General features: G+C 39.4%; 1 protein-coding gene across 2 annotated transcripts in view; it reads left to right on the top strand.

Annotated features, from left to right (window-relative positions):
* Positions 1 to 743: 743 nt before the first annotated feature.
* The window catches only part of ZNF366 (zinc finger protein 366), a 36669-nt gene continuing 9773 nt past the window's right edge, over positions 744 to 27639 (top strand). Inside the window, exons 1-4 of one of the 2 annotated variants that reach the window (XM_041121042.1) lie at positions 748 to 863; positions 17220 to 17289; positions 21458 to 22785; positions 24948 to 25139. In XM_041121042.1, the coding sequence (XP_040976976.1) occupies positions 21487 to 22785; positions 24948 to 25139 (1491 nt within the window). In that variant the 5' untranslated portion in view covers positions 748 to 863; positions 17220 to 17289; positions 21458 to 21486. Of the gene's footprint in view, positions 864 to 17219; positions 17290 to 21457; positions 22786 to 24947; positions 25140 to 27639 lie in introns of both variants that reach the window. The other variant, XM_041121041.1, reaches the window with a different exon arrangement.

Raw genomic sequence — 27639 nt, 5'->3', positions numbered from 1 at the left:
AGTATCTGGTTGTCAAAATATGTTTTATGGGGAAAGAAAGAAACTAAATAAAGTATAAAATCTGTTCTAGAACATAGCACATTGGTTTTGTTTGGATAAATCAGGATGGATTCTACAATGCAATACTTTGAGATAAATTACTTGTTACTGCAACTCGAATATCAAGCTATGATCCTCACCATTATGGTGAGCCCTTTTGTCCCCCTTTTTACTTCACAGCATTCTATAAATATCCAACATGTTATTTTCTTGTGATCACAGTAAAGAGGGGGTTTAGGAATTTTTGTACCTATATCACTGTGGCAACTAGATATGTGTAAACATCTATGATTGCTCCTTCTCTAGAGTAAAAGCCTGCATTATCTGTGCAAGTCGTAGTTAATTGTTCTGCATAAAATATAGGTTTCTTATTACTACCCACTACTTCGGAAATTCATTTCATGTAGTTGCACATAGCAAACTGTAAAGTAGGTTTTATGAAGCCAATAATGCAGATATAATACTTGAGGAATTCCTTTTGGTTTGGATATATTTATTTTTCCAAAGATTTTGTTTGAGAGAAAATGAGATTGCTATCTGCTGTTTCCTTATTTTTTTGCAGGAAAGCAAAGGGTTGTTGACTTCCTCTCCCCTCCCTTCCTTCCTTCTTTCTGAAGGTACTGTACTCATCTGAAAAAAAGAGAACGAAGTGATTGTTCCTGTTCTCTTTCTTAAGTCATTTGAAACACTGTCCCTGCTAGTTTTCTAAGTTTACTGCAATCTCTGCACAGGGGGAGGGAGAGAGAGGGAGAGAGAGACAGAGATTACCAACATGAGAGCAGGTAGAGAGTTTAGGGCAAGACTCCTTCCAGCTTCAGCAACTGGTAAGTTAAGTAAAAATGCTTTTATGGTTAACTCTTTAGAAGTGCAATATATATGATTTTGTATTATGAAAAGGCATTAATCAGATACACATTTAACTGTTAAAAAAGATAATAACCATATGCGTTGACAGGCAGTATATTTACGCTATAGATACCTATAGTCTGGTTTTTAAATACTGGTGATAATAGCATACAGGTTAACCAATGCAGACAAGAAAGTGTTTTCCAGTGAGGCTGATAATATTCATAACATAATCTACTGTGAATTTTGCATATATGGCTTCTGCTACACGAATCTTGTTACAGGCTTCACTAACTTTATCCTGAATATTTCAGCAAGATTCAGTGGGCCATTGCTGAAATAAAGAGAGAAGCTCTGTCATATGCAAATTGATGTATTTCATGTATCATCTGCCACTACTGAAGTCTGCTCCAACCCACCAACCTGTGCTATAGTGGGAGAAGAATTACTAGGGCTTTTTTTTTTTCTTCAAACTGTATTGTGTTTATGATTACACATGTTTATCCCTACTCATCTATGAATATGATTAGTCTAGGAACAGTGGCATTTAAGACATGGTAAGACAGTTCCAGGTTGCCACTAGAAAAAAAGCAAAAGTTCATGTTGTGTAGTATATAACAACACCAGGGCTGATCACCAGCATCAGTAATAAGATGGACTCAAATGTTGATTTGTTGTTTGCATTGCTGGAGATACCAATAATATTTTTCATGTTGGGCACAAATGTGTCAGAACGCACAGAAGTGGCATGTAAAATGAGTAATTGAATGCAAGAGTACGTTTCAAATATTGGAAGAGAAAAATCGCCCTGCACGCCTTTATAAAAGCAGAATACAGAGGTGGGGGGAAGAGTTAGGACAGGTGTCAATTTCTCTGCAGAAGGAGAGCTTGGTCATCTTCTGATCCAGTATTTCTTCAAGCCACAGCTCTCTGAAGTGCAGGGTCCTCTGCAGGATGCCCGGAGCCTGGACAGACTGGCTCCAAATGGCGGGCAAGCATCACGGAAGGCCAGTAGGCAGCTTGAGCTGCCCTGATCCTGCTCTCACTCCCACTCCCGCTCCCGCTGGGGCACCTGGGCTGTGCTTCCACCCTGGGACAGCCCTCTGCTCCCACTCCTCGCTGAACCAACTAGAGGAAAGGATTTTCTTCCCCCTCTATCTGGTGTCTTTCTGCAAGTTTTTCCTTAGGAAGGAGTGATCAGCTCCAAATTCAGCACGATTTCTGGGTAAGTTGTGGATACCCTTTGCTTTAGGAGCAGCACATGGATTCTGCCAAAGTAGGTGGAAATAACTTGTTTCTTGAAATCCGTAGCTTAATGTTGCAGCTCGGTCTAGTCCGGTACCAATTATTAGGTTTATTTGGTTATGCTTAACCCGCAAAGAATCCTCTGCTAATTGCAAGTAAATGCCAGATGTTGCCATGAAAACCACTTGCCACATCTTTCGCTCGGGATACCTGGGTTTATGTTTTGTGTGACTAAATACTGATTCAAATTAAATAGATGATTTGGACAGCTATTTTGACAGGTACATATCAAACATCTGCAAAACCACTTTTTACTTCAAGTGAGAAGCAGAGGAGTCTCTGAAACATTAAAAAAAATACACAAGCTCTGTATTTGTAGTGGTATTTGCTCAAAATGCAGAGTGTTAGTCTGGATTGCAATCACCTGCAGGTTTTTATCCGGTTAGTTCAGAAGTTCAGTTTACCGTGTAAGTAAGAGCCAGTTGCAGCCTTTAGGTATAGATTTTGTTTCTGATGATACTAAACATAAATGTATTCTTGATTTGGACCATGTATATGATAAATTCTTTCTCTGAGAGATTGTCTGAAATACATAAATAAGAATACGTGCGTTCATATTCATAGCAGGTGGCCAAAAGCAATACATGCTATTTTTAAACCCACTCCCCAATAATGAGCACACAGAAAGACCATTTTTAAATGAATGCTTAATAATTTGACAGTAAAAGATAGACTTTGAATTTTGAACTTCATTCTTAGATTTCACCTATCGGGTTTACTTTTCCTTCAAATAATACATCTTTGCAATCATTTGGAGTTTATTTTTTTTATATTGTATAATTTATTGCTGGGATAACTGTAGCATGATCTGGCATAATGGTAATTGTAACACAACTAATATCTTTCTCGAGGTGTCAGGAAATGGAGATTTTTGGCTGATGTGTTATCCTTATCCCACATCTCTGAGATATTTACAAGCAGAGAAGGTTATGGTCTGAGGCTGGATTGAGTACAGATCTAGTACTAGCTTATGGCACAAATTAAATGTTTGTGAAATGAATTTTCAGTTATTTACCTCAAAGTTATAAAAAAAAAAATTGAAGCAATAAACCAAGAATAAAAAGAGGCTGTTAGAGCCATATTTATGTATATAGCATATATAAGTAAATGGTCAGTCAGTGTATGTATTTTCCCAGAGAATTATTTAAAGCTATTATTTCCATTTGTTCTGAAAAATAAAAACAAAACTACACCAGTGATGGCAAAGATGTTACAGAAAACAAGTTGTCACCCATGGAAATCCCAAGTTCACAAGTCTGATTCAAAAAGCATAGAAACCGATAGAAGCTTTTTGTAAATGTCATTGCCTTTTTATATTTAGGACCAGCTTCTTTAATGTTGAAAACTGTTGAGAATGTGAGTTTTGGATGCAGAATAGTAGCACTGAGTTACATTCCTAGTAACATTTTGGCATTTCTAATACAGATTTTAGACCAGGAGATAATTTGAATCTTTGAATTTTAAGTTTTTTATTGTTTTTGCATTCTTTCAAACAAGAACATTGATAAAAGCCTTGCCCTAGGACTGTCTGGATGTAGAGCAGATACTGGTGGACCGAGAGGCACGGTGTGCATCTCAAATGAACTTATTGGCTTGTCTTTTAGGTGTCATTTCTAGTAGGACCAGATAGATATGCTGGATTTAGAATGGGAGAAGCACAGGGTGATGAATCATGGTAGCAACCCAAGACAAGCCTCATATACAGAGGCAGAAGAGTATGGATTACCCCAGATAGCACTTATATTGTTTCCAATCTTTGATACTGCAAAGCCTCAACGATGCAGAAAGACGTCTATCTGAATGGACCATTCCACTCAGCCAGACATGTCAATGGAATACCACCATGAGAAACAAAAAAAGTAAAGGCTGCATAAGGTAATAGGGTTTTTCTGTGGCCATGGTTTAGGGACACCAGTCAGGCAAAGGTATATAAGGAAAAGTAGCTTCTTATTAGTTGATAAGAAATGATCCATAGCTTTTGAGCACTAATGCATGTTCCCCAGTAGTAATTGATTCAATGAAACAAACTGCTCCTTCAAACAGACCTTATGAGTGCTGTGTAGACTGCTACAGATAGTTGTAAAATTATTCATTTGTTTGATAGATTAATTTTATAACCGAACTGATTTTTAAAAATAGACTACCTGTTAAAATCAAATGAGCATTTTCTTCTTAAATGCAGCAGTTTTCCCCATTTTAGTTTACTGTCCCAGAAGACCACTGAAAAGGAAGGAATGTCAGCTTGGAGAAAAAAGAATTACAGAGAGACAAATAATATGAAGCCTTTAAAAAGAAAGAAGTGAATCTGGAAAAAAGATGATTTGGGATTATCCTCTTTCTGCTGAAAAGCTGATATTCTGAAACTGAGACCACAGCTCTCCATTGCTGTTAAAATGCAGTGGAATTTTATGGATGATATTCAGATTTTCATCCAATGAAGAGGCCTAATTTAATACATACTGGTTATTTAGAACACATATTGAACTTCATGGTGGTTGTCTGATTTTTCTTTATATCTATCTGGCAGAGACCAGTCCTTCTTGCCTGGCTTCTAAAATACTAATGATCCAATTAAAAATATTATTTAATCTTTGTTTTAGTTCCTTCCAAACTTAATACCTTTGTAACTTGCTTTTTTAAAGCAACTGGTTTTATACTGGTGTTACCCTGATCTTGAAAAGCAAAACACAGCATTTTCCTTCTAAACCAACAATGTTCAATGCATTGTAAAGGCTCTTAATGTCATTGGAAGTAATTAAGCTAAATAATCATATATTAAAAGAAAATATTTTCATGCTCTGAAGGTTACAGGAAGAAATTATGTGAATATTTGCCTTTTTTTTTTTTTTTAACTTTCACTCCTTATTTCCTGCTTTGTATGTTAGAAAGACACACTATTAATTATTTAAATGAGGGATGAAAAAAAAAAGTTATTCTTACTTTCTCCCCCCTCCCTCTTTTACTATGAATGCTAAAACACTGACACATTTTCATTCTACTTTGTGGGTGTGCATGAATTCATGCGATTTAAAAGAAAAAACTTAGGATAAGAAGTGTGTTTCTTGAAAACCTATTTTCCCCTTGCCAATATTCATAAAAAGTAAACCTGAAACATTCAACTTTCCAGCTGCTTATATTCATTAGAGGCACTAGAATTCAGACAACACTGAAAAATACAAAAGTTCATTGAATCTGAAGGTTCATTTAATTACAAAATGCTATAGGGTAAACTGAGTCTTATACATTGCTAACATCACTTTTCACTAATGAATTAGGGAAATTTGATTTGAAATTGAAAGCAAGGCTATGAGAAGGGTCATACGTTTTTATTTGTTGTTCTTAGACAATGCTGTACTACAAGGAATACTAATGCACAGCAAGCAGGAATCATCCACCCAGCCCTCTGTCTGGAGGCCTGATGAAGAATAGAAACCACCTAATTTCTCTGTATGGAAAGAATTTTGCAGGGTGGTGTTCCCAGGGCAGAGGAGCAGGTGTGGTGGCTCTGGGATGGGAGCACATGGCTTTGCCCCTCCTCAGGGAGCAGCTTATTCTGACAGCAGGCCCTCTGATAAGCCACAAGTGTGTTGGCTGGAAGGGACAAGATACTTCCAGTCTCCCTCTTCACTGGTTTGTTGCTGCTCCTGACTGTGCAAAAGCCACTTATGCTTCAGTCTTCTCTGCTTAGGGCTGCAATGTAACTGTTAGGCTCTTTTTGCAGTGATGAAAGACCTTTTGTTTTGTGGAGGGCTCTGTGCTGGACCTGCTACTGAAGATTTAGTAAATTGGAAAGGGTATGTGCTCTTACCAACACCGAATACACTAGATTTAAACAAAACTTAAATATACCTACTCTAAAGATATCCAGGAAGAACATGTTAGAATATAGTTAACTATTTCAGGTTTAGTCCTCTCTCTGAGGTGCTTTCTAAAGCAAGTAGTGTTGCAGCTAGGTGTTTCAGCTCCAGATAAGAATTATTTGAAAACTTTATTTGAAAAGGGAGTGTCTTTCATGCAGTACTGCCAGGTAGCATGGTATTTTTCTACCTGTCTACTTTTTCTTAAAAGTATTTAGAATACATGTATAATGAAAACAATATCAACGGGTAAAAAGGAAAGGGATGACCTGTTTTTAGAGCACCTGTCAGCTTCTAAGGAACAGCAGAACTTGTTTGAACCATCTTGTAGGCACCAGCCCCCACTGGGTTGGTTCCCTAGTGCAGGTTTCTGAAGCTATGAAATGTCCTGTATTTGTCCAAAACTATTGTCTGCGATAGCAATTCCAGAAAACAGTAAAGGACCTCCTAGAAGAACAAGCTGACAACAATGTGCTCATAGGTTTACCAGAAACAAAATCCATCCATTTATAAAGGTGCAGGAAAAGAACATTTTTTCTGCAGCACTGCAGCAAGGAATCACACCAGCAGGAATGTTATATCAAACGGTTTTTCTGCATAATGCTGTACCCACAATATGAAGTCACCGAGGTTTCCAGAATAATTTTTTATGTCTGTAGGTAGGATTTTGTCAGGTTGCTACAGACGCAGGCATATGCATCAGAGAAATGGTGCTGACCAACTCCTCCTCCATATCTCCTCTGGCCTCTGCAGAAAAATCAAAATACTAACTAAAGCCTTTTGATCCCAAATATATTAATTTCTTTTTTCATGTCGCACAAAAAGGGAACCCCCCCAAAGCTTAAGCCACAGGTAAAGAAATGTAATTGAACAGACGTCACTGGATTCTGTAGGCAAATGATCAGGACTCGGGATCCCTTCTAATGACTGCAGTGAGGATTTTCACTAGCTCGTTCACTACTAGACAGAAAAAAATGCCTGAAGAGGTATCCAGTGGAAGGCACTGAATGTAGTAAGTCAGAACAGAATTCACAGAACTATTTATCCTCTGGGTAATGTCCCCCTGCCCATACCACAGCCTTGCCTGCTATTCTTCCCAAAACACAGTAATAATTTCTACCAAATCTTCCAGGTTTTTGTATGAGGCACTTGGCATTTTTCCAGGGAAAAAGCCCTGACTAGAATGATTGGGGAAGGGGCGAGGCGGGGGGGATGACTGAGAGAAACAGTTGTGTTAATATATAAGGTGGTTTCTTACAAAACTTCATTTTATATTGCCAGTTGTCCAGTCTTAGTCATGGAGTAGAGTCACAGTGGTTTGATGGTTATTTTGGTCTCCTTTTTCTTGTGATGAAAATCCGAACTGAGTTAGTATGCAGAACAAGCCTTTGGCATCACTAACGGTGAAGGATTAGTACTAAAGTGGTTTGGGAAATGTTCAGGATTTTTTTTTTCTTTGGCAAAAGGTAATTTATTTGTTTGTAGCTCTAGTCTCTGTTCCAGTATCTGTGGATGACATTTGGCTAAGTCTGAGCTGCCATTCCCACTCCGTATGCTAGTTTCCTGAATACAGTAAAACTGTCATTTTAAATCTGTTTGTGCTGATTTTGGCTGGGATAGAGTTCATTTTCTTCATAGTAGCTAGTATGGGGCTATATTTTGGATTTGTACGCCAAAAAGGACTGTTGTGGTTTAACCCCAGCTGGCAACTGAGTACCACACAGCCACTCACTCACTCCCCCCTGGAGGGAAGGGGGAGCGAATTGGAAGGGTAAAAGTGAGAGAACTCATGGGCTGAGATAAAGAGAGTTTAATAGGTAAATCAAAAGCTGCACACGCAAGCAAAGCAAAACAAGGAATTAATCCACCACTCCCCATCGGCAGGCAGGTGTTCGGCCATCCCCAGGAAAGCAGGGCTCCATCACGCATAACGGTTACTTGGGAAGACAAACACCATCACTCCAAACATCCTTCCCTTCCTTCTTCTTCCAGCCCAGCTGTATATGCTGAGCATGACGTCATATGGTCTGGGATATCCCTGTGGTCAGTTGGGGTCAGCTGTCCCGACTGTGTCCCCTCCCAACTTCTTGTGCCCCCCCAGCCTGCTCGCTGGTGGGGTGGGGTGAGAAGCAGAAAAGGCCTTGACGCTGGGTAAGCACTGCTCAGCAGTAGCTAAAGCATTCCTGAATTATCAACACTATTTTCAGCACAAATCCAAAACATAGGCCCATACTAGCTATTATGAAGAAAATTAATGTTATCCCAGCCAAAACAGGCACACTGTTTCAGTTTAAAATAATTAACCTCAATAATTTTTCCCTGTTAGTTGATTTACATAGAGATTTGTTTTCTAATTGATCAAAATCACAGAAGCAATATAAGAATTGTTTTAAATTACAGATGTTCTTTAGTTGGGGCAACAAACTGATCTTTATTTTCAAAACTTTCTAGAAGTTAACAAAATAGTTAAGAGCAGTATGCAGGATGCATTTTGGGGAACAGAGAGGGAAAGCATATGCTTTTTGCTGTTCAGTCAAGGAGAAGATTCAAGTTTGGCATCACAGGTGAAGGGCAAAGCCAGAGAGGAAGTTATCTTAAATTACTTCCCTGCAAGCACTTCATATGATCAGGCAAAAATACCATTTTATGCTGGAAATAAAGAACTAAAAACATTTCTCTTAAAACAAAATAAACTGATTATAAAAAAATGAACCCTCATTTGAATGCTATTGTGAGATGTATGCGAAGGTGATAATTTTTCTGAACAATAAATACATATTCAGCACAGTTTCAATGCTTTAACACAGATTTTATGCTCTGCTAGTTTGGAAAGCAGAGCTCCCTAATCACAGTGCAGATACATCAAAAGTAATTTCCTCCAATGTCCCAGTAATTTGCCTTAAGAGCCATTTTTAACTCTGTCTCATTGCTCATAATTCTTATTTTTTTCTATTTGGGTATCAACAGAATAAACACAGTGGTGTCCTAGGAGTGGCAGTGACATCTCTAATTCCTTTGCAGTGTTTCCTACTGAACTTATATTTGGGGGGAAATGTCTAAGTCACTACTGAGCCAGCTTAATTGCAAGTTAGTAATAGAGGTTAACAGGGATTAATCAGTCTTTTCAGTCAAGCAGCTTTTCCAGCAAGAAGTCTGCTCAAACTTCAGCTGAAATTAAATTTATTCCTCTTTCCTAAATGATTAGGAAAGCATAATCTGGTAATTACTTTTAATGAACTGGACACCAAGAGAAGTGTTCAGTAGCAGGTACATTTTTCCTAATTCTGTCAGTTTCTGGATGAAATCCTCTTCTTTCAGTTCTTGTAGGATATAGCATGTCTTACTGGAACACATGATACCTACCACTTTAGCCACCTTAAGTTTCACTGTGAATTTTGAATTGTGTGAAACAAAGAATTGAATGCAAAATAAATACAAAAAGCAATGGTCCTGCTGAAGTCTAATAATACTCCCCCATGTTTAAGTAAAACTAACCTTTCATTAAAAAACTAACCTGTTTTGGAGACTTTATATGAAAACTCTCCCATACAATCCTCTTCTCCTTTGGCCCTTCTCCAAGCTTAGGCACACATTTTACCTGGTGCTTTCTTTTTTGAGGTACCTGTTGCTTTACACATGCAACGGCCCGAAGGTGCAATTAACTGCTAATGTAGGAGGGTGCCAGTGGGCTGACTTGAAGAACCAAGGCTGAGGGTGGCCCCTAGCTACCCTTTGAGATAACAAAGAGGTGGGAGGAGACCAGACCATCTCTCTGGCCTCCATAGAGGTGATAACGACACTGGGACTACAGTAGGAAGGAAAGCCCAATCTATTTCCTCTTTAAAGGTCATGAAAGCCAGTGGAAGGTTTACTTTCAAAACAACAGCCCAAGCAGGACAGCATGAGGGTTATGGAAGGGCATGCTTTTTTGATCATTCTAATTTTGGGTGTTCTGCATAGCTCTGTTACTTGTTTTAAAATAATACTACTGTACAGCTCAAATCCCCTCTATCTCCACTTCACTCTATAGAGTTTAATCATTGTGCTTTGTAGGTGGAAAGATTATGTCCAAAGTGTTCTTTCAAGGACTCCACACTATTCAGTATTACTATTTTACTACCAGATCCTTCCTTTTATTTATATTATTTATTTGTTCTTCGTTCACCTTGTCTGTTATAATATCTGTATGGTGAGAAAAAAAATCCTAAAATTGCATTACTGTTATTGGATAATTTTCCAGAGGAAAACCTATTCAATACATAGGATTCCTATGCTGCCAAAAATGTACTATTTTTATTTGCAGTGGCAGATATGGAAGTAGACAGGAAACAGGGATGGAGTGATAGGACTTCTATAAACAGTGATTAAAGTGACTCCACATACTTTCTAAAGGCAGGGGCAGATCCATGGTTCCAGCCTTTGACATGAGAGCTCCTTATCCACTTAAGAAGAGGAAGACATTTGTCTTATTGGCATCACCTCATAACAGCCAAATCCCAAATCTTGCTCTCAGCTACACCCCAGATTTTCCGTAATGATTTCAGTACAACATGGATGATGCCAGGGAGGGAAATAGGACAGTTACTTAGGATGAATTACTGCCATTGTTTAATTGAGTAATTAACTGAGCTGGCTAACCCATCATTAATTCCAATAACTAGTGAGGGCAGGATCAAATTGCATTTCCACCCAGTCAGCTGGCACCAGTTAAGCTTTGCACATTTGAATCTCTGCTACTGTGTGTGCTCTCTATGTCACCATCATGGCCAATCTGGTCTTGTCAGCCCTGAACTCTGGGCAGGGTCTGGAAACTCAGTATACCTATGCCCAAATGCTCTTGGGGACCCAGTACTGTAAGAATATTTATATGAAATAGAATATACACCAACAACATCAAATTCAGTGCAAAATATAACAGCCACAAGGTGGGAAACTTTGATTTATTTCCCTCCTCCCCTCTGAGGAGCTTGGACCCACATCTCTAGCCTCTTAAGTGAGTGCCCTAACTAGAGCCTGTGAGGGTGTCCTTTGGCTGGAGCAGGGCCATTACACAGACAAAGATGCAAGAGCCAAGGAGCAGGTAGCAGGGAGAAGTCGGAAGAAATTGAAACAGAACAAGGTCAGCTCTTCAGGGAGATGGTGGGGAGATTGAAAGTGGGGCATGAGTGAAATAACCTACAGTACTCGTGGGTTTCAGGGGACTAAGGAGAAGAAATAGAGGTGTTTCAGGGAGAGGTAGACTGAGAATAGTGGAGGTGGGCATCTATCCTCCCACACCATGCAGGTCTCACTGCCCTGGCTCCTTTCTAAATCTCCAGAGGTACAAGACCTTCCATCAAAGCACTCAGAGATACCTCACTTCCCCAGGACACTGTACCTATGTCTGTATGCCCCTCAGCCCACAAGAAACAGTTGTCTCTGGATTTTTATATTAAATAATTTTTATCCACATCCATTCTTCATGGAATAAGAAAAAAAATCAGAATGCAACATCTTTGGGTCAGGAAAGATCTGAGCTACAAACAACTGGAGCCCTGAAGACAATGCTGGAAAGTTGTCATGATACTCTCTCCTGTTTCCTATATTCTTCAGAAGACCAGTGTCTTGGGTTAGCTACACTACTAGCCTGAGCTGATACGGCTGGACCCAGAGGTAGAGATCTGCCAGCAAATGATTGTTCCCTCTCCCCTTCCTTCCCACCACAAAGTAGCCTTGAATTCCCTGTTGGTACCAAAGAATCAGGCAGGTGGAGGTGCTCAGCTGAGGACATATAATCTTTGTCCCCTTACACACTTTCAGACTGGATAATTTGCTGTGCCTTGCAGGCTCCCACCATGTGTAGCTGTGGTTTGGGGTGGCTTTGTGTAAACAGCTAACACTTCAGAGCCAGTGGACTTAACATCTACTTCGTTATCCAGGTTATCTATGTGTTGCTGACCATTTTAGCAGACAGAATAGAGAAGCAGAGAGGGATTGAACCACAGATGGAATAGAGAAGTGAAGAGGGAAGGAAACGTAAGAGAAGAACTAAGAAAACTCACAAAGAGGAAGAAAAAAAGAAAAAAAAGGAGAAAGGAGGATAAGAAAAAGAGAAATAAAGAGCCAAAATAGCAGCAAGCCTAAACTGTACTCAAAGGACACTTCATATGTACATTGAAATGCCTAGAGACAATCCATGAGTCTTAAGTACTGCTAGGGACATTACCAGTAAGGCCTTATTGCAGATGTTCAGTGGTTAACCCAGCCATACTGCTCTGTGACCTCCACCCACCATCTTGTTAGGCAACAGAACAGTAGTGAGAATGATAGAAACGTTTTGCTAAACTAACGACAGAGCACACATAAAAGCAACAAGAAGGATAGCAAACCATTTTGCTAAACTGAGAACACAGCACTCATACTGGAGAGAAGAAAAATATCTACAGCCACCTCACTACAGCACCAGGCAATTTTTATCTAATCAATGCCACCATTGAAAGAAAATTATGTCATAAACCACTCTATAAGCACATCTGATGCCACAAACAGTGCCCCAGCTTTTGCAGGATGGGTGGTGGGACTGATCCAGACTTTCAGCAGAGGAAATCTCAGAATATAGTTTAACACTTTCAATAATTATGAAAACAAAAATTATCTATAAGTTATGGAAAAGTGAATATGCATTCATTTTTATACTATTTTAAGCATTTTTTCTATTACAAGAAATACTAAAGTAACTATACTCCTGTAAAAGTGCTCATAGTGTCTTTGTCCCTGAAAATTGAGTACAAAACCATGTTACAGATATATCTAAGATGATTCTAAAAGCCACTGTATAGGCAGTGCAGGCAAATGGGTATGTTTCCTAAACTTCTGTATTTCCCAGCCAAAATAAACCAAAAATGTTTTAAGTTAAAATGTTAAAATTTGGGAATAATAAAGACAATGCAGGGAGGGTATTTCTGTTGCACATTTTTCTGAGAGAAGACCCGTTTCTTTGTAATGGTGTCATCTCCAGACAATATTAATGTAGCTACACTGCATAAAAAGCCCTTAGAGCAGAAGGAATGTCTAAAATGATCAAACTTCACACATGAAGCAAGGAAGACATGCCAAAACAGAGTCAATGAAGGAAAAAAAATATTATTTAATATATAAGATATCTTTGAAAGTTCATTGCTTGTTGCATCTGTTTACTGTGTCACGTTAAGCTGTTTAAATGTGTCAGATTTTTTAATCAATTAAGTTTCTTAGGTGTGTGATTGTATGATTTCCATTAAGTCTGCCTGCAAAGATTACTATCTGTTAATATATTGTCTCAGGATATAAAAGTTATTTTTTTCCATATGTATATAATAGATTTGTCAAAAGTATCAAATTTTGCTCATGGCATAGATGGATTCATATCTCATTGGACAACAGAACCCATAATAAATAACAAGGAAAATTGTGAAGGATTAGTTTCAGAGTTCATTGGAAGTCTTTCCATAAGCCTTAGTGAGTTCTGATTATGCTCTAAGAAGAGCTACCAAGGTTAACAGTTTTCCTTTACCAGGCATTTGCTGAGAAAAAACCCCACATTTGTTGATGGAAAGAAGAAGTTTTATCCTGAAGGCTGATACCAGCAGAAGAAGGTAGTTTCCGAGGGAGAAGTGAAAAGACACTGAGCTCTCAGTACTATCATATTAATGTAGGAAGAAAAAACCTGATCTGGTCCACTTCTCATTTTCAGTCATTCCAGATCATTTTGATGAACAATTGTTTACTTGTTTCCAATTCCAATTATACTAATGATGGTAATCCAAAAGGGGAAGAGAAATATTTATGACAATATCTTTATCTTGATAGCGTTCTCCATTTAAGCAGACATATCTGTCTCATTAAAGACATGGAACAAGAAGGCTTATCTCAGAAGACAATTAAGCTGATGGTTAAATCATGGACAGGTCTACATGCATATGAGAGAGAGAGAGAGAAAACAAGTGTTTGTAGAAGTAGTATTTGACTAAACTCCATAATGGCTATTATTCCCAGCTCAGGGCTGGTTTTTTAAGGCTTCCCAACATTTGTGTCTCCCTAATCAGTATCTGCATTGATTGATTTTGGATACTTTCCCTAAATCCATGTTTATTTTTGCAAGGTAGTCCAATTTTCTGTCTTCTCCCAGCTCCACACTGTGACAGAAAAAGTGCTCTCTTCATTTAAAATGTAAATCACCTTTTAGGTTAGCTTCGAATAATGTAGCAAAAGGACTTTAAGGCTGATTTGGGTCTATTAATATATACTCAGTTTATATATAACATGTACTCAGTTTATATACTCAGCTTGAGTATATTAACATATACTGAGTGTATGTTAATGGAGTCCATTTTTCAAATTTATGTGCTTGAAATGTGGATATTTATGCCTGGAGAACATGGATGGAAAACACAACTCGCATGGACTTCTCTAGAGAATAAGAGGGTAGGGTTGACAGTGATTTTAGAGAAGTTCTGGTACGGGTTTTTACCTTCTTCCCTCCTCTAATGACTATAGTCACTCAAGCCTAGAGTAAATAGAATACCTTAATTTGAAAAAAAAAAAAAAAAATCCATTATTGAATAACAGTGGTAATTTGAGCCAATATCTAGTGAACCTAGTATTGAAATAACTCTAAATCTTTTGAGCATATTTAGAATTTCTGCATCATTCACCAAGGCAGCACCTACAGACAAAAATTTGACTGTATAAATGACTGGCAGGTGCATGGATTTTACAGATACAGAATGTTATTATCATCTAGTCCAACTTCTTATTCAAAACAGACAAGTTACACTTGAAAATTACAGGTTAAAAACATCCACATTGTTGTTTTCCAACTCTATGAAATTATGAAATTTGCAATGAAAAAGGAAATGAGGAATGGCAACATTATTGCATGACTTCACTCACACACTGGAGGCAGCAGAAAAGAAGTGGAAGAGAAAGAAAAAAGGGGCTTATGGAGGGTTCATGCTGCCCTTGAAGGAAACTAGCAGGGAAAATTGTAAGGAGGGATCAGATGTGTGCTAACTGAAAATACTTGGTTACCAGTAATGGATACCTTCAAGTTTGTACAGGTATTCCTGGCATTTTCAAAGTCTGACAAATAACTCAAAGCAGTGTAGATTCAGTAGGGAACACTGCTTCACTGCTGAAATGAGATGAATTCACCATATTAAAGCCCCTTTCATCAGATCCTGAGACAGACGCAAGTTTTGCATAAATAGCAAATGAGTGAAAACTAAGTAAAGAATTTGATGCTTAGTTCAACAGCTGTACAACTGAATACATTTAAAACCAAAACCTATTTGGAAGTGTTAACTGAAGGAAGGAGATCCCATTAAGCCTATTAAGATAACCATAACCAACTCTATAATAAATTTACAAAAGTCAGTGATTGAAAAAAACCCTGCTGGTTGTTCAATAAGGCTGAAGCTGTTCAGCTGCTCAACTTTAGCTCAAGAAATGTAATAGTGTGTCATTTGTCACTGATCCTCACCACACTGAACATAGAAACAGCTGTTTGGGTTCATTCTTTCCTTATAGATGACAATATTTTTGGCCCTGAGACAAAAGCAGAAGTGCAGTCTTACAGGGCACAGTTTCTACAGTCATACATGTTCAATTAAATGTGGAATTTCTCTTCCAGCTAAGAGAAGCTGTTCAGCCTGTTCAGCCACCTTTAGACTTCTTACACTTCCCTCTGTTTCATCTTCTTCGAAATAGCAAGTGCAAGTGCAAACATCCTAATAAAGTAGCCCGTTTCCCTTTGTCAGAGGGTACATATCACTTCAACTCATCTTGGTCTCATTTCTTTTTTACCGTTGTGTTGCCCAAGAGCAAAATCAGAACAGTAGTAGTCAGTGTTTAAGTGTGAGAAACCTCATAACCTCACTTTTTTATGGTTGGGCTTATTACTAGTCTACAGACAGAAGGCACTTACAGGAAGCAGAATCTTGGTTCTACTGAATTCTAAAGAAAATTTGCTGTTGACTTCAGTACAGAATATTAACTAGGGACTGTAACAATGTGTACGCCTGTAGAGTGAATTGCATGATTTACATACTTTTTTAATCCTTTATAGAAATATGATGAGTGGAAATTAGAAAGTAAATGGTGATTCATATTCTGTATTAAACTCTCTTCCTCCTTCGTGGAAGTTAACGTTATTAGCTGCTGCATAGATATGCTATTTTGGAAATACCTCAACAACTATCTGAGCTCACTGTAGCCTTTCTTTTCTTTTTTTGAAAGGGCAGGGAGAGTTCTATTTTTCAAAACAGTGTATTTCCAAATATACTTATTTACATAAAGAAAGAAACTGTGAGGATGCTTGTTTGTTCTAAAGAAATTAACTTTTTAATAAGCTCTGGAGTGCTAGGTTTAGGGGGTTTTTTATGTTTAAGTGCCAATACAGCATGGAAACCTCTGTCTCAGTGAGCTTTCCAGACCAATTTTTCAAAACTGAGGAGCTAAAATACTAGTGATAAAAGTTAGAATTTTTAATGTCTCTCCAGGTTTAAAAGAACCTCAATGTTTAGCATCACACACCACTGTGCTACATATCATTATATTTTAAATATTAAGTGCTGAAGAAAGAAAGAAATAAGTTTTAAAGTGCTTATATAGGAAACACAAAAGGTCCCTAGGAGATATTTAAAACAGAAATTTTTCAATTCATACCCCTTTATTTATTGTTGAGTATTAAAATGACATCAGCTACTCCAGGATCAGACAGAACAAAATTATTGGGCAACTGTGTTATTAAAAGCTTTAAAGTTCTCTACTGAAGTTATTTAAAGAAGAAGGGACTGCTCCTTAACTATTTCTTGCATGGTGGTCACATCTGTAGTCTCTTCTACAGTTTCCTCAGGACTCACACTTTTATGGAATTAAGTTCTGGTCAAGGTGAAGATCATGCCTCCATTCAAATTAACAGGGGTTTGCTACCAACATGAAAGGAGATGAGAAGAGGGGCTACATTTAATCTTTCCTCAATTAATTCTTACATCATGGGGCTTGGCAGGTTGAAGGGAAAAAAAAAAGCAGCAAAGTGATCCATATTTAGACTGTAAATCTACTTTCCCTCCCCTTTTAGGTGCTCTTTTTTGGATTATGTAGCACCTCTCCGATTGTGCTGGTCACTGACTGTTTAAACACTTTCCCTCGTAGGCTTGGTCCCATGATGTGTGTAGCTGCGGACAGTGGAATAAACCCATACACTCAGTGAAAGCAGCCAAAGGTTAGTAGTGCAAAGAAATTCTTTCTAGTAATTTCAAGCAGTTATACAGCCTCTGCCATAACTCTATGTTCCAGAACGTTTGGAATTTTGCATAAAACGGGCTGTGGAAGAAGGGAGTAACCGGCAGCCAACAGACAAGAGAGCAATTAGACACAACTCACTGTCACTTCTGTGTATTTTTGGCAGCATTTCAATAATCTAACAAAACCAGTAAATAACATAGATGAGTTCTCAGTTGCAATGGGCTTTCTGAAGCATTTTATACCCATATTGCTGGGAAAGAATCAGATACACAAGATGAAAGATATTTGAGGGACAGGCCCGTACTTTGAAGGGAAGATTTTGGTCTACAGGTATATTTTATGTTCAAATTGTGTGAGTTAACTTTGTTTAAACTGAATTTTGAAAAAAATAAACTTTTTCCCTCTTGGAAAGAAGTAGAGTCTTTTTTGGTATTCACAGGATTCCCTTCCCCTTTTCCCTTTTAATAAGTCAAGCCTTTGTACCCAAAGAGTCTTCAAGGTCTAACTTCCTTATTTCGTCCAGGGAGTTAGGGTGACAAGGAAACATAGCAGAACGCATACTCCCTAACAGTACTCTGTGATGGAACATACACACTTATACATACTACATATATGTACATACACACACACACAAATAGAGCATATATGTATAGTGTATATATATAGACACCATTTCCAGTGAGTGAGCTAGGGACTGAAAGTCACATCCTGGTATAATTATTAGATACTTGTCCCAGTTGTAAGCAAATTTTTTTTTAGCCTTTTCCACTATCACAGGTGGTTTTTGAATCATCAGTTTAGAGATCCTACAATTTTTGCTTCAATTACTCCTCGTCCTTTGCACATTGATTGATCCCTTTGTCTAGATTTTCCATCTTAAATTTTTGTCACTGATCCTTTCGCTTCACAGAGTATCTCAAAGATAATTCCACAGTCTACCTTGTTAGAAGGAAGTAATCTGTTTGCAATCAGGTTTTTAAGATGTCTTCTCTTGTCCAAGCCTAACTAGGTCACAGAGATGTGCTTTTATCTATCTTTAGAAGTAGGTTTATCCAGCACAGAGGTTCCTGAAAAAGAAACAGGAGTGTTTTTAGTACTTCAACCATTTTCATGCTCTCCACCCAGCATTTCCAAGAACGGTGTTATAAATAGCATCAACATGTCACAGGTGACAGAGGGAAAATATGTTTCGTGTTCCAACCTATCCTCTGCCTGGTTGGATAGATGCATGTACACAAACACACACACACATTCAGATAAGTGCATCCCTCAGGAGGACTACAAGGATGTTGTGAGGTTATGCAGGGAGAAAATCAGAAGGGCCAAACCCCAGCTAGAACTTAATCTGGCTACTGCCATAAAAGACAATAAAAAATGTTTCTATAAATATTTTAGCAATAAAAAGAGAGCTAAGGAGAATCTCTATCCCTTATTGGATGTGGGGGGAAACATAGTGACAAAGGATGATGAAAAGGCTGAGGTACCTAATGCCTTCTTTCCCTCTGCCTTTAATCGTAAGACTAGTTGTTCTCTGAATACTCAGACCCCTGGAAGACAGGGACAGGGAGCAGAATGAAGCCCCCATAATCCAGAAGGAAATAGTTAGTGACCTGCTACACCACTTAGACCTACACAAGTCTATGGGGCTGGATGGAATCCACCCAAGGGTACTGAGGCAGCTGGTGGAAGTGCTCACCAAGCCACTCTCCATCATTCATGAGCAGTCCTCACTAGCAGGGGTGGTCCCAGTTGACTGAAGGTCAGCAAATGTGACACCCATCTAGAATAAGAGCTGGAAGGAGGATTTGGGGAACTAGAGACCTATCAGTCTGACCTCAGTGCTGGGGAAGTTTATGGAGCAGATCATCACACAGCACGTACAAGACAACAGGTGATCAGGACCAGTCAGCATGGGTTTCTAAACAGCAACTCCTGTTTGACTAACCTGATCTCCTTCTATGACAAGCTGACCAGTTTAGAAGATGAGGGAAAAGCTGTGGATTTTGTCTATCTAGACTATAGTAAAGCCTTTGACACAGTTTCCCACACCATTCTCCTGGAGAAAATGGCTGCTTATGGCTTGGATGGGTGTACTCCTTGCTGAGTAAAAAACTGGATGGATCCAGCTGGCAGCCGGTTACAAGTGGCGTTCCCCAGGGCTCGGTACTGGGGCCAGTTCTGTTTAATATCTTTATCAGTGATCTGGACGAGGGAATCAAGTGCACCCTCAGTAAGTTTGCAGACAACAACAAGTTGGGCAGGAGCAGTTGATCTGCTTGAGGGTAGAAAGACTCTACAGAGGGATCTGGACAGGCTGGATTGATGGGCCAAGGCCAACTGTATGAGGTTCAACAAGGCTAAGTGCCAGGTCCTGCACTTGGGTCACAGCAACCCTGTGCAAAGCTTGGGGAAGAGTGGCTGGAAAGCTGCCCAGTGGAAAAGGACCTGGGGGTGTTGGTTTACAGCCAGCTGAATAGGAGCCAGCAGTGTGTCCAGGTGGCCAACAAGGTCAACAGCATCCTGGCCTGTATCAGAAATAGTGTGGCCAGCACGCAGGACTAGGGAAGTGATCGTTCCCCTGTACTCAGCGCTGGTGAGGCCGCACCTCAAATACTGTGTTCAGTTTTGGGCCTCTCACTACAGGAAAGACACTGAGGTGCTGGAGCGTGTCCAGAGAAGGGCAACAAAGCTGGTGAAGGGTTTAGAGAACAAGTCCTATGAGGAGTGGCTGAGGGAACTGGGGCTGTTTAGCCTGGAGAAAAGGAGGCTGAGGGGACACCTTATCGCTCTCTACAGCTACCTGAAAGGAGGTTGTAACAAGGTGGGTGTTGGTCTCTTCTCCCAAGTAACAAGTGATAGGACAAGACGAAATGGCCTGAAGTTGCACCAGGGGAGGCTTAGTTTGGGTATTAGGAAAAATTTCTCCATGGAACGGATTGTCAAGCGTTGGAACAGGCTGCTCAGGGAAGTGGTTGTGCCACCATCCCTGGAGGTATTTAAAAGACATGTAGATGTGGAGCTTAGGGACATGGTTTAGCGGTGGACTTGGCAGTGCTAGGTTAGCGGTTGGACTTGAGGATCTTAAAGGTCTTTTCCAACCTAAATGGTTCTATGATTCTAATATTCTATGATTTTACAGAGCCAAGGCAAAAGGTAGCAGCCTTATTTAAGATGAACCAAAATTCATAATCAATACTTTACTTGAACCCCAAATTCAGAGGAAGCTCCCTGTATGATAGTGGAACATAAAATTTTGCCAGAAGAAAATTATTAATCTGCCTTGTCACACTGTACCACTGGAAATGCTCAGAGCATTCTTAGGTGTCAATTACTCTGGAGACCTGGGGGTTTGCTGACATTAATTCTATATTTAGTTTTATAGTGGAGATTTTGCCCTCCTATTTAGAAAGAAACCCCCCCTAGATTAAGTCTATAAAACTGAATGTAGTTTGGAGAATTGTCAAAGGTCTTTCTTCCCCCAAATCTGCCAGGTAAATATCTCTGGGATTAAAACAAAGAAAATAAATTAATCTCCGCCTTCTTATTACAATACAAAGTGAGAGAAGCCAGGAAACACGGCACAAAACCTGATGGTACACAGTGTCCTTAGATCACTTGGCCATTGTTTTCTCTCACAGCAGCACATGTTAATGATACAAAGAAGTTTAACATTTTTTGGCTTTGGCTTTTCATGTCACAACCATAATAAATGTGCACATTATTGTTTGTATTGCCATATCCTTTAGATGCACCGCCAATTTCTAGAGCCTGTGCATGCACAGCCAAGGACAGGATTTTGCCCACAAATAGCCCGGCTGAATTACATTAAGCAGAAACATTGCTATACAGATTCAGCTGCAAAGCAGTGTGTCATGGTACAGCATGTTTATGTTGCAAAGATGTTGTATGGGTCAAACTTGATTTAAACCATCAATTCTACCACAGGAAGACCAAAGCTTCTTTGTTCTTCACTAACCAATTTAATTCTGCTTTAAAAGGCTTTTGTCTTATGTGGGCCTAAGACATCCTTAGTTGCATTTATTTAAAAAACCCAACAACCTCCAAAACAATAACATAGGCAATAAACTGTTAAACCCAGGAGAACAGGAAGAAATAAAGAGATTTGAATTTTTGTTTGTTTTAAGGAATTTGGGCAACACAGAAAAAATCAAATATGATGAAGAACGAAGAAACGAGTTTTAATGCGGACAGTACCCAAGCCTCTCCCTTCTCCCGCTGCCTGCAGCCACTGAGCCCTGTTACAAAGCCACACAGAACTACTCCATTTGGTGAAGAATTCAGACCTCACCTCTCACATTTCCGCTATGGCCCTCCTTCCCTGGGAGACATGGAAACATTCCAGGGGTCCTTGGAAGGAGGGTCTCGGAAACGCAAGAGCATGCCAACAAAAATGCCTCCTTCTGTCACCCTAGAGGGCTCCTCATCACCACCAGGCAGACCTGAAGATCACAATGACATAGGCTCTTCCAGTCTCCCCTTGGTGTTCCAACAGCCAGCACAGACCAAGTACAGTTCCCAGATGATTGACCTCTGCAACTTTGGTTTTCAGTTCTACAGAACTCTGGAGCACTTTGGAGCCAAGCCCATTAAGCAAGAACCAGCAAAGCCTAACATGGCATGGCCCAGTAGCCCAGCATTCATGCAGGCTCCTTACCCTTATTATCCTAAAGTCCACTCTGGCTTAATGTTTCCTTTTATTGTGCCACCCAACTTTCATTTCAGGAACGCCTTTCAAATGAAAAGACCTCCAGAGCCACCCTTCAGGAGGGCTGAAGTAAGAGAAAGTGGTGAAAATAAACAGAAAGTGGAAAGAGTAGATGTCAACCTTCAGATAGATGACAGTTACTATGTTGACGTGGGGGGTGAACAGAAACGCTGGCAATGTCCCATGTGTGAGAAGTCCTATACATCCAAGTACAATTTGGTCACCCATATCTTGGGGCACAGTGGCATTAAGCCACATGCTTGCACCCGATGTGGCAAGCTTTTCAAGCAGCTGAGCCACTTGCACACACATATGTTGACACACCAGGGCACTCGGCCACATAAGTGCCAGGTGTGCCACAAGGCTTTCACTCAAACTAGTCACCTTAAAAGACACATGATGCAACACAGTGACATCAAGCCTTACAACTGCAGGATCTGTGGCAGAGGCTTTGCCTACCCCAGCGAGCTGAAAGCACACGAGTCAAAGCACGAGAGTGGCCGAGAGAACATTTGTGTGGAGTGTGGTCTGGACTTCCCAACCTTGGCCCAGCTGAAGAGACACTTAACAACCCACCGTGGCCCTATACAGTACAATTGCACTGAATGTGATAAGACCTTCCAGTACCCGAGTCAGCTGCAAAACCACATGATGAAGCACAAAGACATCCGCCCATACATCTGCACTGAATGCGGCATGGAGTTTGTGCAGCCCCACCATCTCAAACAACACTCCCTAACTCACAAGGTAAGCCAGCACGGGTTGCGCTTTCACCTTGCATCGGAAGGTAGCACAGGAATTACAGGCTACTAAAGATACACGTATGCACCTCCTCAGAGAGAAGGTAATCGGTCTGTAGTGTGTCACACTGGTCCTTTGCCAGCTGGAGAGTTCTATGCAGAGCAGAAGCCCCAGCAGCACTGGCAATAGTAGAAGCTAGACATGTCTGTTAGTCTTAAGAAAGTACACACAAAACCCACTTCACTATAAACAGGAGTTCAATTAAGCCACCGCTATTACTTCCCAAAACTGTATTCACATCTCTCCGTTTCTGTGTTTTATCTTCAGAATGACCTTCTGTAACATAACAATTTTGTAGAGCTGTATAACCTCCCTGAAATTTTAATAGAAATTTGCTACTGAAAACCAGTTCTATTGCTTTGCTCCCTTAACTGGGAAGTAGGTGGATTTGCAGTAGACTATGTATGCAGCAAAAGAAAGTGTATTATTACTCATCAGATTTTGAAGAGTCATTATAATGAGACATTTAGGGAAAAAAACAACGTAAGAAAAATTCCCCTTTGCGTTTTAGTTATCCAGAATGCCAGCTAATAAAAGTGGACAAGCAGGACCATAATCCCAGCCAATTTTTATGAAGTGGCAGTCTTGCCACTGCTGACAGCAATGACAGCAGAGTCAGTTTAGGCTAGGTGCGGGCTTTGGAACACATCCAGAAAGATCGCTTTCAAAAATAGGAAAAATGTAACTGTTCCTTTCAAGAATGTCTGAAATTGGCTTATCCACCTTTACAAAAATGTTGTTAAGACAAGTCAAAACCCCACAGATTTTATAAAAATTTGCTTCCAGCTTTGCATATTTTTCCTCTAAAACTTGAATTTTGGCTTTTATATGAAAAACATTAAAAATGCGGACAGCTGCAGCCTTTCAGTCTTATAGACACATTGTCTTTTAAAAACCAACAACCTCTACTTCCACATTTGCTTTTTCTTCCCTACTACATGTTTGTAATTTCTGCTCTTTTTGGAGATTCCCTGGTCTTTGGATTTACCATGCAAAATTCTACTAATTTAAGGCTTGAAAGGTTTTTGTCACCGGAAACGCAATGCCCCTGAGCCTTTAAAGAGCTTCTGCTTCTTTGTCTGCAGCTGCAGGTGGATTCAGCTGTGAACATAATTAACAGTAGTTAGGTGACCAAATGCAATCTCACATCAGATAGGCAGACACTTAAAGCCACTGCTGGTGTTCACAGTTTTAGCTTTGCAATTAACTGTGAATACCACTGGCTGGCACGAAAGTAGAGATTGTTTCAAGTCTTCTTTGTAATGGGGGCCCGCAGGAGGAGTAATTCCTCTCAGCACTTCACTAGTAAATCCTCATTACCTTCAGCAAGTTATTCTCTAACTCTTAAAGTGTTTAGTGGTAAATTCATTGATGTTCACAGCATCTAAATGACTTTTTGAGGAGCTGGCAGATAGACCACATGGGTGTGAGCAAGAATATTGAATTATGCATTAGTAAATTCACTGGATGGCATAAAAGGTGCTAGAAATGCTCTGTAAACACCAGATAAAATGAGACCAATCCATTAGGCTTAGTGCAAGTCCCACTAAGAGTGAACAGTTTTTTCTCTACATTGAGTGTAACATGTATATCCTTATTTGGTGACATTGCTTGACTAGTTCTCAGTTACTTTAGATTATTTTCTATAGCTTTCTCCAAAACAGGGCTATGCCTTTTTTAGAAACCAATGAAATTCAATTATCAAAAGCAAGCACTCCTTTACTGTCTTACCTGGTTAGCTTTTATTCTTGGTTTGAAAAGTGTACACATTTGACCAATACTTTACTTAAACAGCAGAGTAGGACAGAGAAGCTCTGCTGCTGACTACGTCTCATTGATTTGTAAACTTACTGCTGGAAACAAAACTCATTATTTCATTAAGCTTTTATTTTGTTTTCCTTCCCTGCTTCTCAGATTCTTGTAAGAATTTGTCAGGAAAAAAATACATAAGTATGTATTACTTGAGCAAATGATGTTAAAAGTGAAATAATTTATTACCTGCTTTGCTAATGAAGAATGAATAATTCATATATTGCTGTACTGAAGATGAAATGATCTAGAAAATTTTCCATCTACAGAATTTTCTGATTTTTTTTCTTTTCTTACAGGGTGTGAAAGAGCACAAATGTGGAATTTGTGGCAGGGAATTTACTCTGCTGGCTAACATGAAGCGACATGTCCTGATCCACACCAACATCAGAGCCTATCAATGCCATTTGTGCTTCAAGAGCTTTGTGCAAAAGCAGACTCTCAAGGCCCACATGATTGTTCACTCTGATGTCAAACCCTTTAAATGCAAGGTAAGTGCATCTGGTGACAGAGGCATTAACCTGCTGGATATTTCTGTGATATCATCATCTTGTGATATGGTAGAATTAGGAAAAGAAGATTTGTTAACACGTACTGCAGTTGCATTTAAATTAGCATAAACCAGCCTGGTTTTCTTTCTTTATCCAGGTTCTGCTTACATAGCACAAAATAATGGAGGTAAATATCTGTGGTTTACTCCCTTCCCCTTCAATATCAGTAACTTTCATCCTCAAATATTTTTTTCTTCTTCATGAGCATTTAAGTGCCATGGCAGCTTGAGGACAATAAACATACCTGACAATCGCTTAGTACAGCCATCCAAACAGAAGTCTAAGTGCTTAATAGCTTAAAACACTGACTAAAACCATAGATCAAGTCGTGCACACCACACGGACCATGGAAAAGCAGCAGCCATGACTTCACACAGTGATGCTATGTGACAGTTCAGGGAAAGACTCAAAGAAAGTCACAGCAAAATACAACTGCAGAAGGGATTTGAATAGGCCAAGTACAACTACCAGACTGAAATTCAGGGCAGGACATCAGTATCCTAACAAAACAGCCTCTGAGACCATCTGGCCTTTTTAGCATCCTGTGCGAATTCCAGTTTGCTGCCTCCATCCAGCACGTTGGAGGATGACATTCCCTTCCCACCCCCTCTTCTCCTCCCTCCCTGTAAACCTTTGAGGCTTTGGCTTTCTTGACCATGCTCATCTCATATCTTCCTTATGAATTATTCATGTTTATGTTCTTACTCAGTATTGGACACTACATCTGTTTCTTTTGCTGCCTATCTGGTTCATTACTGTAGTCATACCTTGTGAAGTCAAAGGCTGTAGGTTTTATTCCCACTTTGATCTGCTCTAAGAGGGCTATAAATACAGAGTGGAGCATATTACCCAGTTTATGCCTAAGTAACTGCAGATTGATCTGGAAGCAATTTCTAGAGCTCTTTCATGTAACATCTTTATGGAATTAAATATTTTCTTAAAAGGAATATTTCACTGAGAAGCAGAACTAGATGAAAAATTTTAAATGGAATTATTTTCTCTTGAAAAATGTAGAACTTCAAAATGTCATAGGAAAATATGGCATTCAGTGATAATTTTAATTTGAAAATGTCAAAATGAATCTTTTTTACATCCTCATTTTGCTTTGATAACTTTGAAGCATTTCACTTTGAAAAAACAACAGCAAAGTCTTTCTGTAGTTTTTTGTTTCATTTTAATTTATGTCCTATTAAAATGTTATTTTGTATACTAGGATTTATGTTATTCTATATTGATAAAATAATTTCTGTGACTGAAATGCTTGGGTAGTTCCATGTCAAGTCTGCTGGAGACTTTAATTCTTTGAGAACATCTGTGAACAGGTCTTTTTGTTCCCATTTGGCCAAAGTCCTCCCCTGACTGCTCAAATTTCAGAAAAGAAACTCAATTGTTTAATCAGCTGTTCTGGATGCAGTATCTGGACCCACAATATTTTTTAGGTATGTGCAGATTAGCTGGAAGTTTGTGTTCAGGTTAGGGTTTGATGATGACAGACTATTAAAACTTGGAGGTAGCAATAGTTTGAACTGGGAACTGGAGTACCACCAGTACATTTTCCAGCCAGTAACAAAAGCCCTACAGGAACACCTGTTTTTCTTATTTTTTTTACTTCTCTGTCCCCACCCAATGTTCCTAGGAGGAGAGAAACAAGTAAGCACAGTGAACCAGTTTCTCCTGTGTCTGAAGGGGCATGAATCAACATCAGTGCCCCTAAAAGGAGTGGAGATTGTAACAATATGCAAAGGGAGAATCAGGAATTGCTCTTTGGTGTTAGGAACATCCCTTGCCTCTCTGGCAGAGCCCTTGAAAGACTCGAGCAAGTATTTCTGGCTGGTATTCAGAGGGTTAAGGCAATGACCAGATAGCAGCCTTTTGGCACCAAGCTCCTCCTCAGCAGAAGGAAGGATATAGCTGTATGAACAGCCTGCTTAACAATGGCTCACATGTCCCCGGGGAACCGCCTGCAAATAGATTTCATCTTGCTTTCTCTTGTACTTTTCAAAGCTTCCTGTTTTCTCACGGTCCTTTTGGACAGTTTACAGTCTTTCTCCCTCTCCCTCTCTCTTTGAGGAAAGGAACACCCTTCTTATGAAGGAAAAAAAAAAAGAAGAAGAAGAATGCAAGGGAAAGAGAGCACAGCAGTAGCCTTTCTACTTCACCACATGCAATGGTTTTCTTTACCTTTTTCTCACAGCAAAAGAAAACATGAGGCTTTCCTATATGTCTAATCACAGCTAAGCATAGACTATCTGAAGTGACTGAGTAGCAAATAGTTGTCCCTTCTGCTTCCTCATCCAGCTGCAGTCTGGATCTGTGTTTGATTTTTCTCTGAAGAGTGAACTTCTCTGTAGTGTTTAAAGGCCTGAGCACGTGCTGCCTTGTTTATTTCTGTTTAAAAAAAAAAACACCACTGAAGAATTCTGAAGTAGTTGCACCAACT

Source organism: Aquila chrysaetos, chromosome Z, assembly GCF_900496995.4.
Source record: "Aquila chrysaetos chrysaetos chromosome Z, bAquChr1.4, whole genome shotgun sequence".
In the NCBI taxonomy this organism is placed as follows: domain Eukaryota; kingdom Metazoa; phylum Chordata; class Aves; order Accipitriformes; family Accipitridae; genus Aquila; species Aquila chrysaetos.
This window is presented reverse-complemented; position numbering and strand designations above follow the sequence as displayed.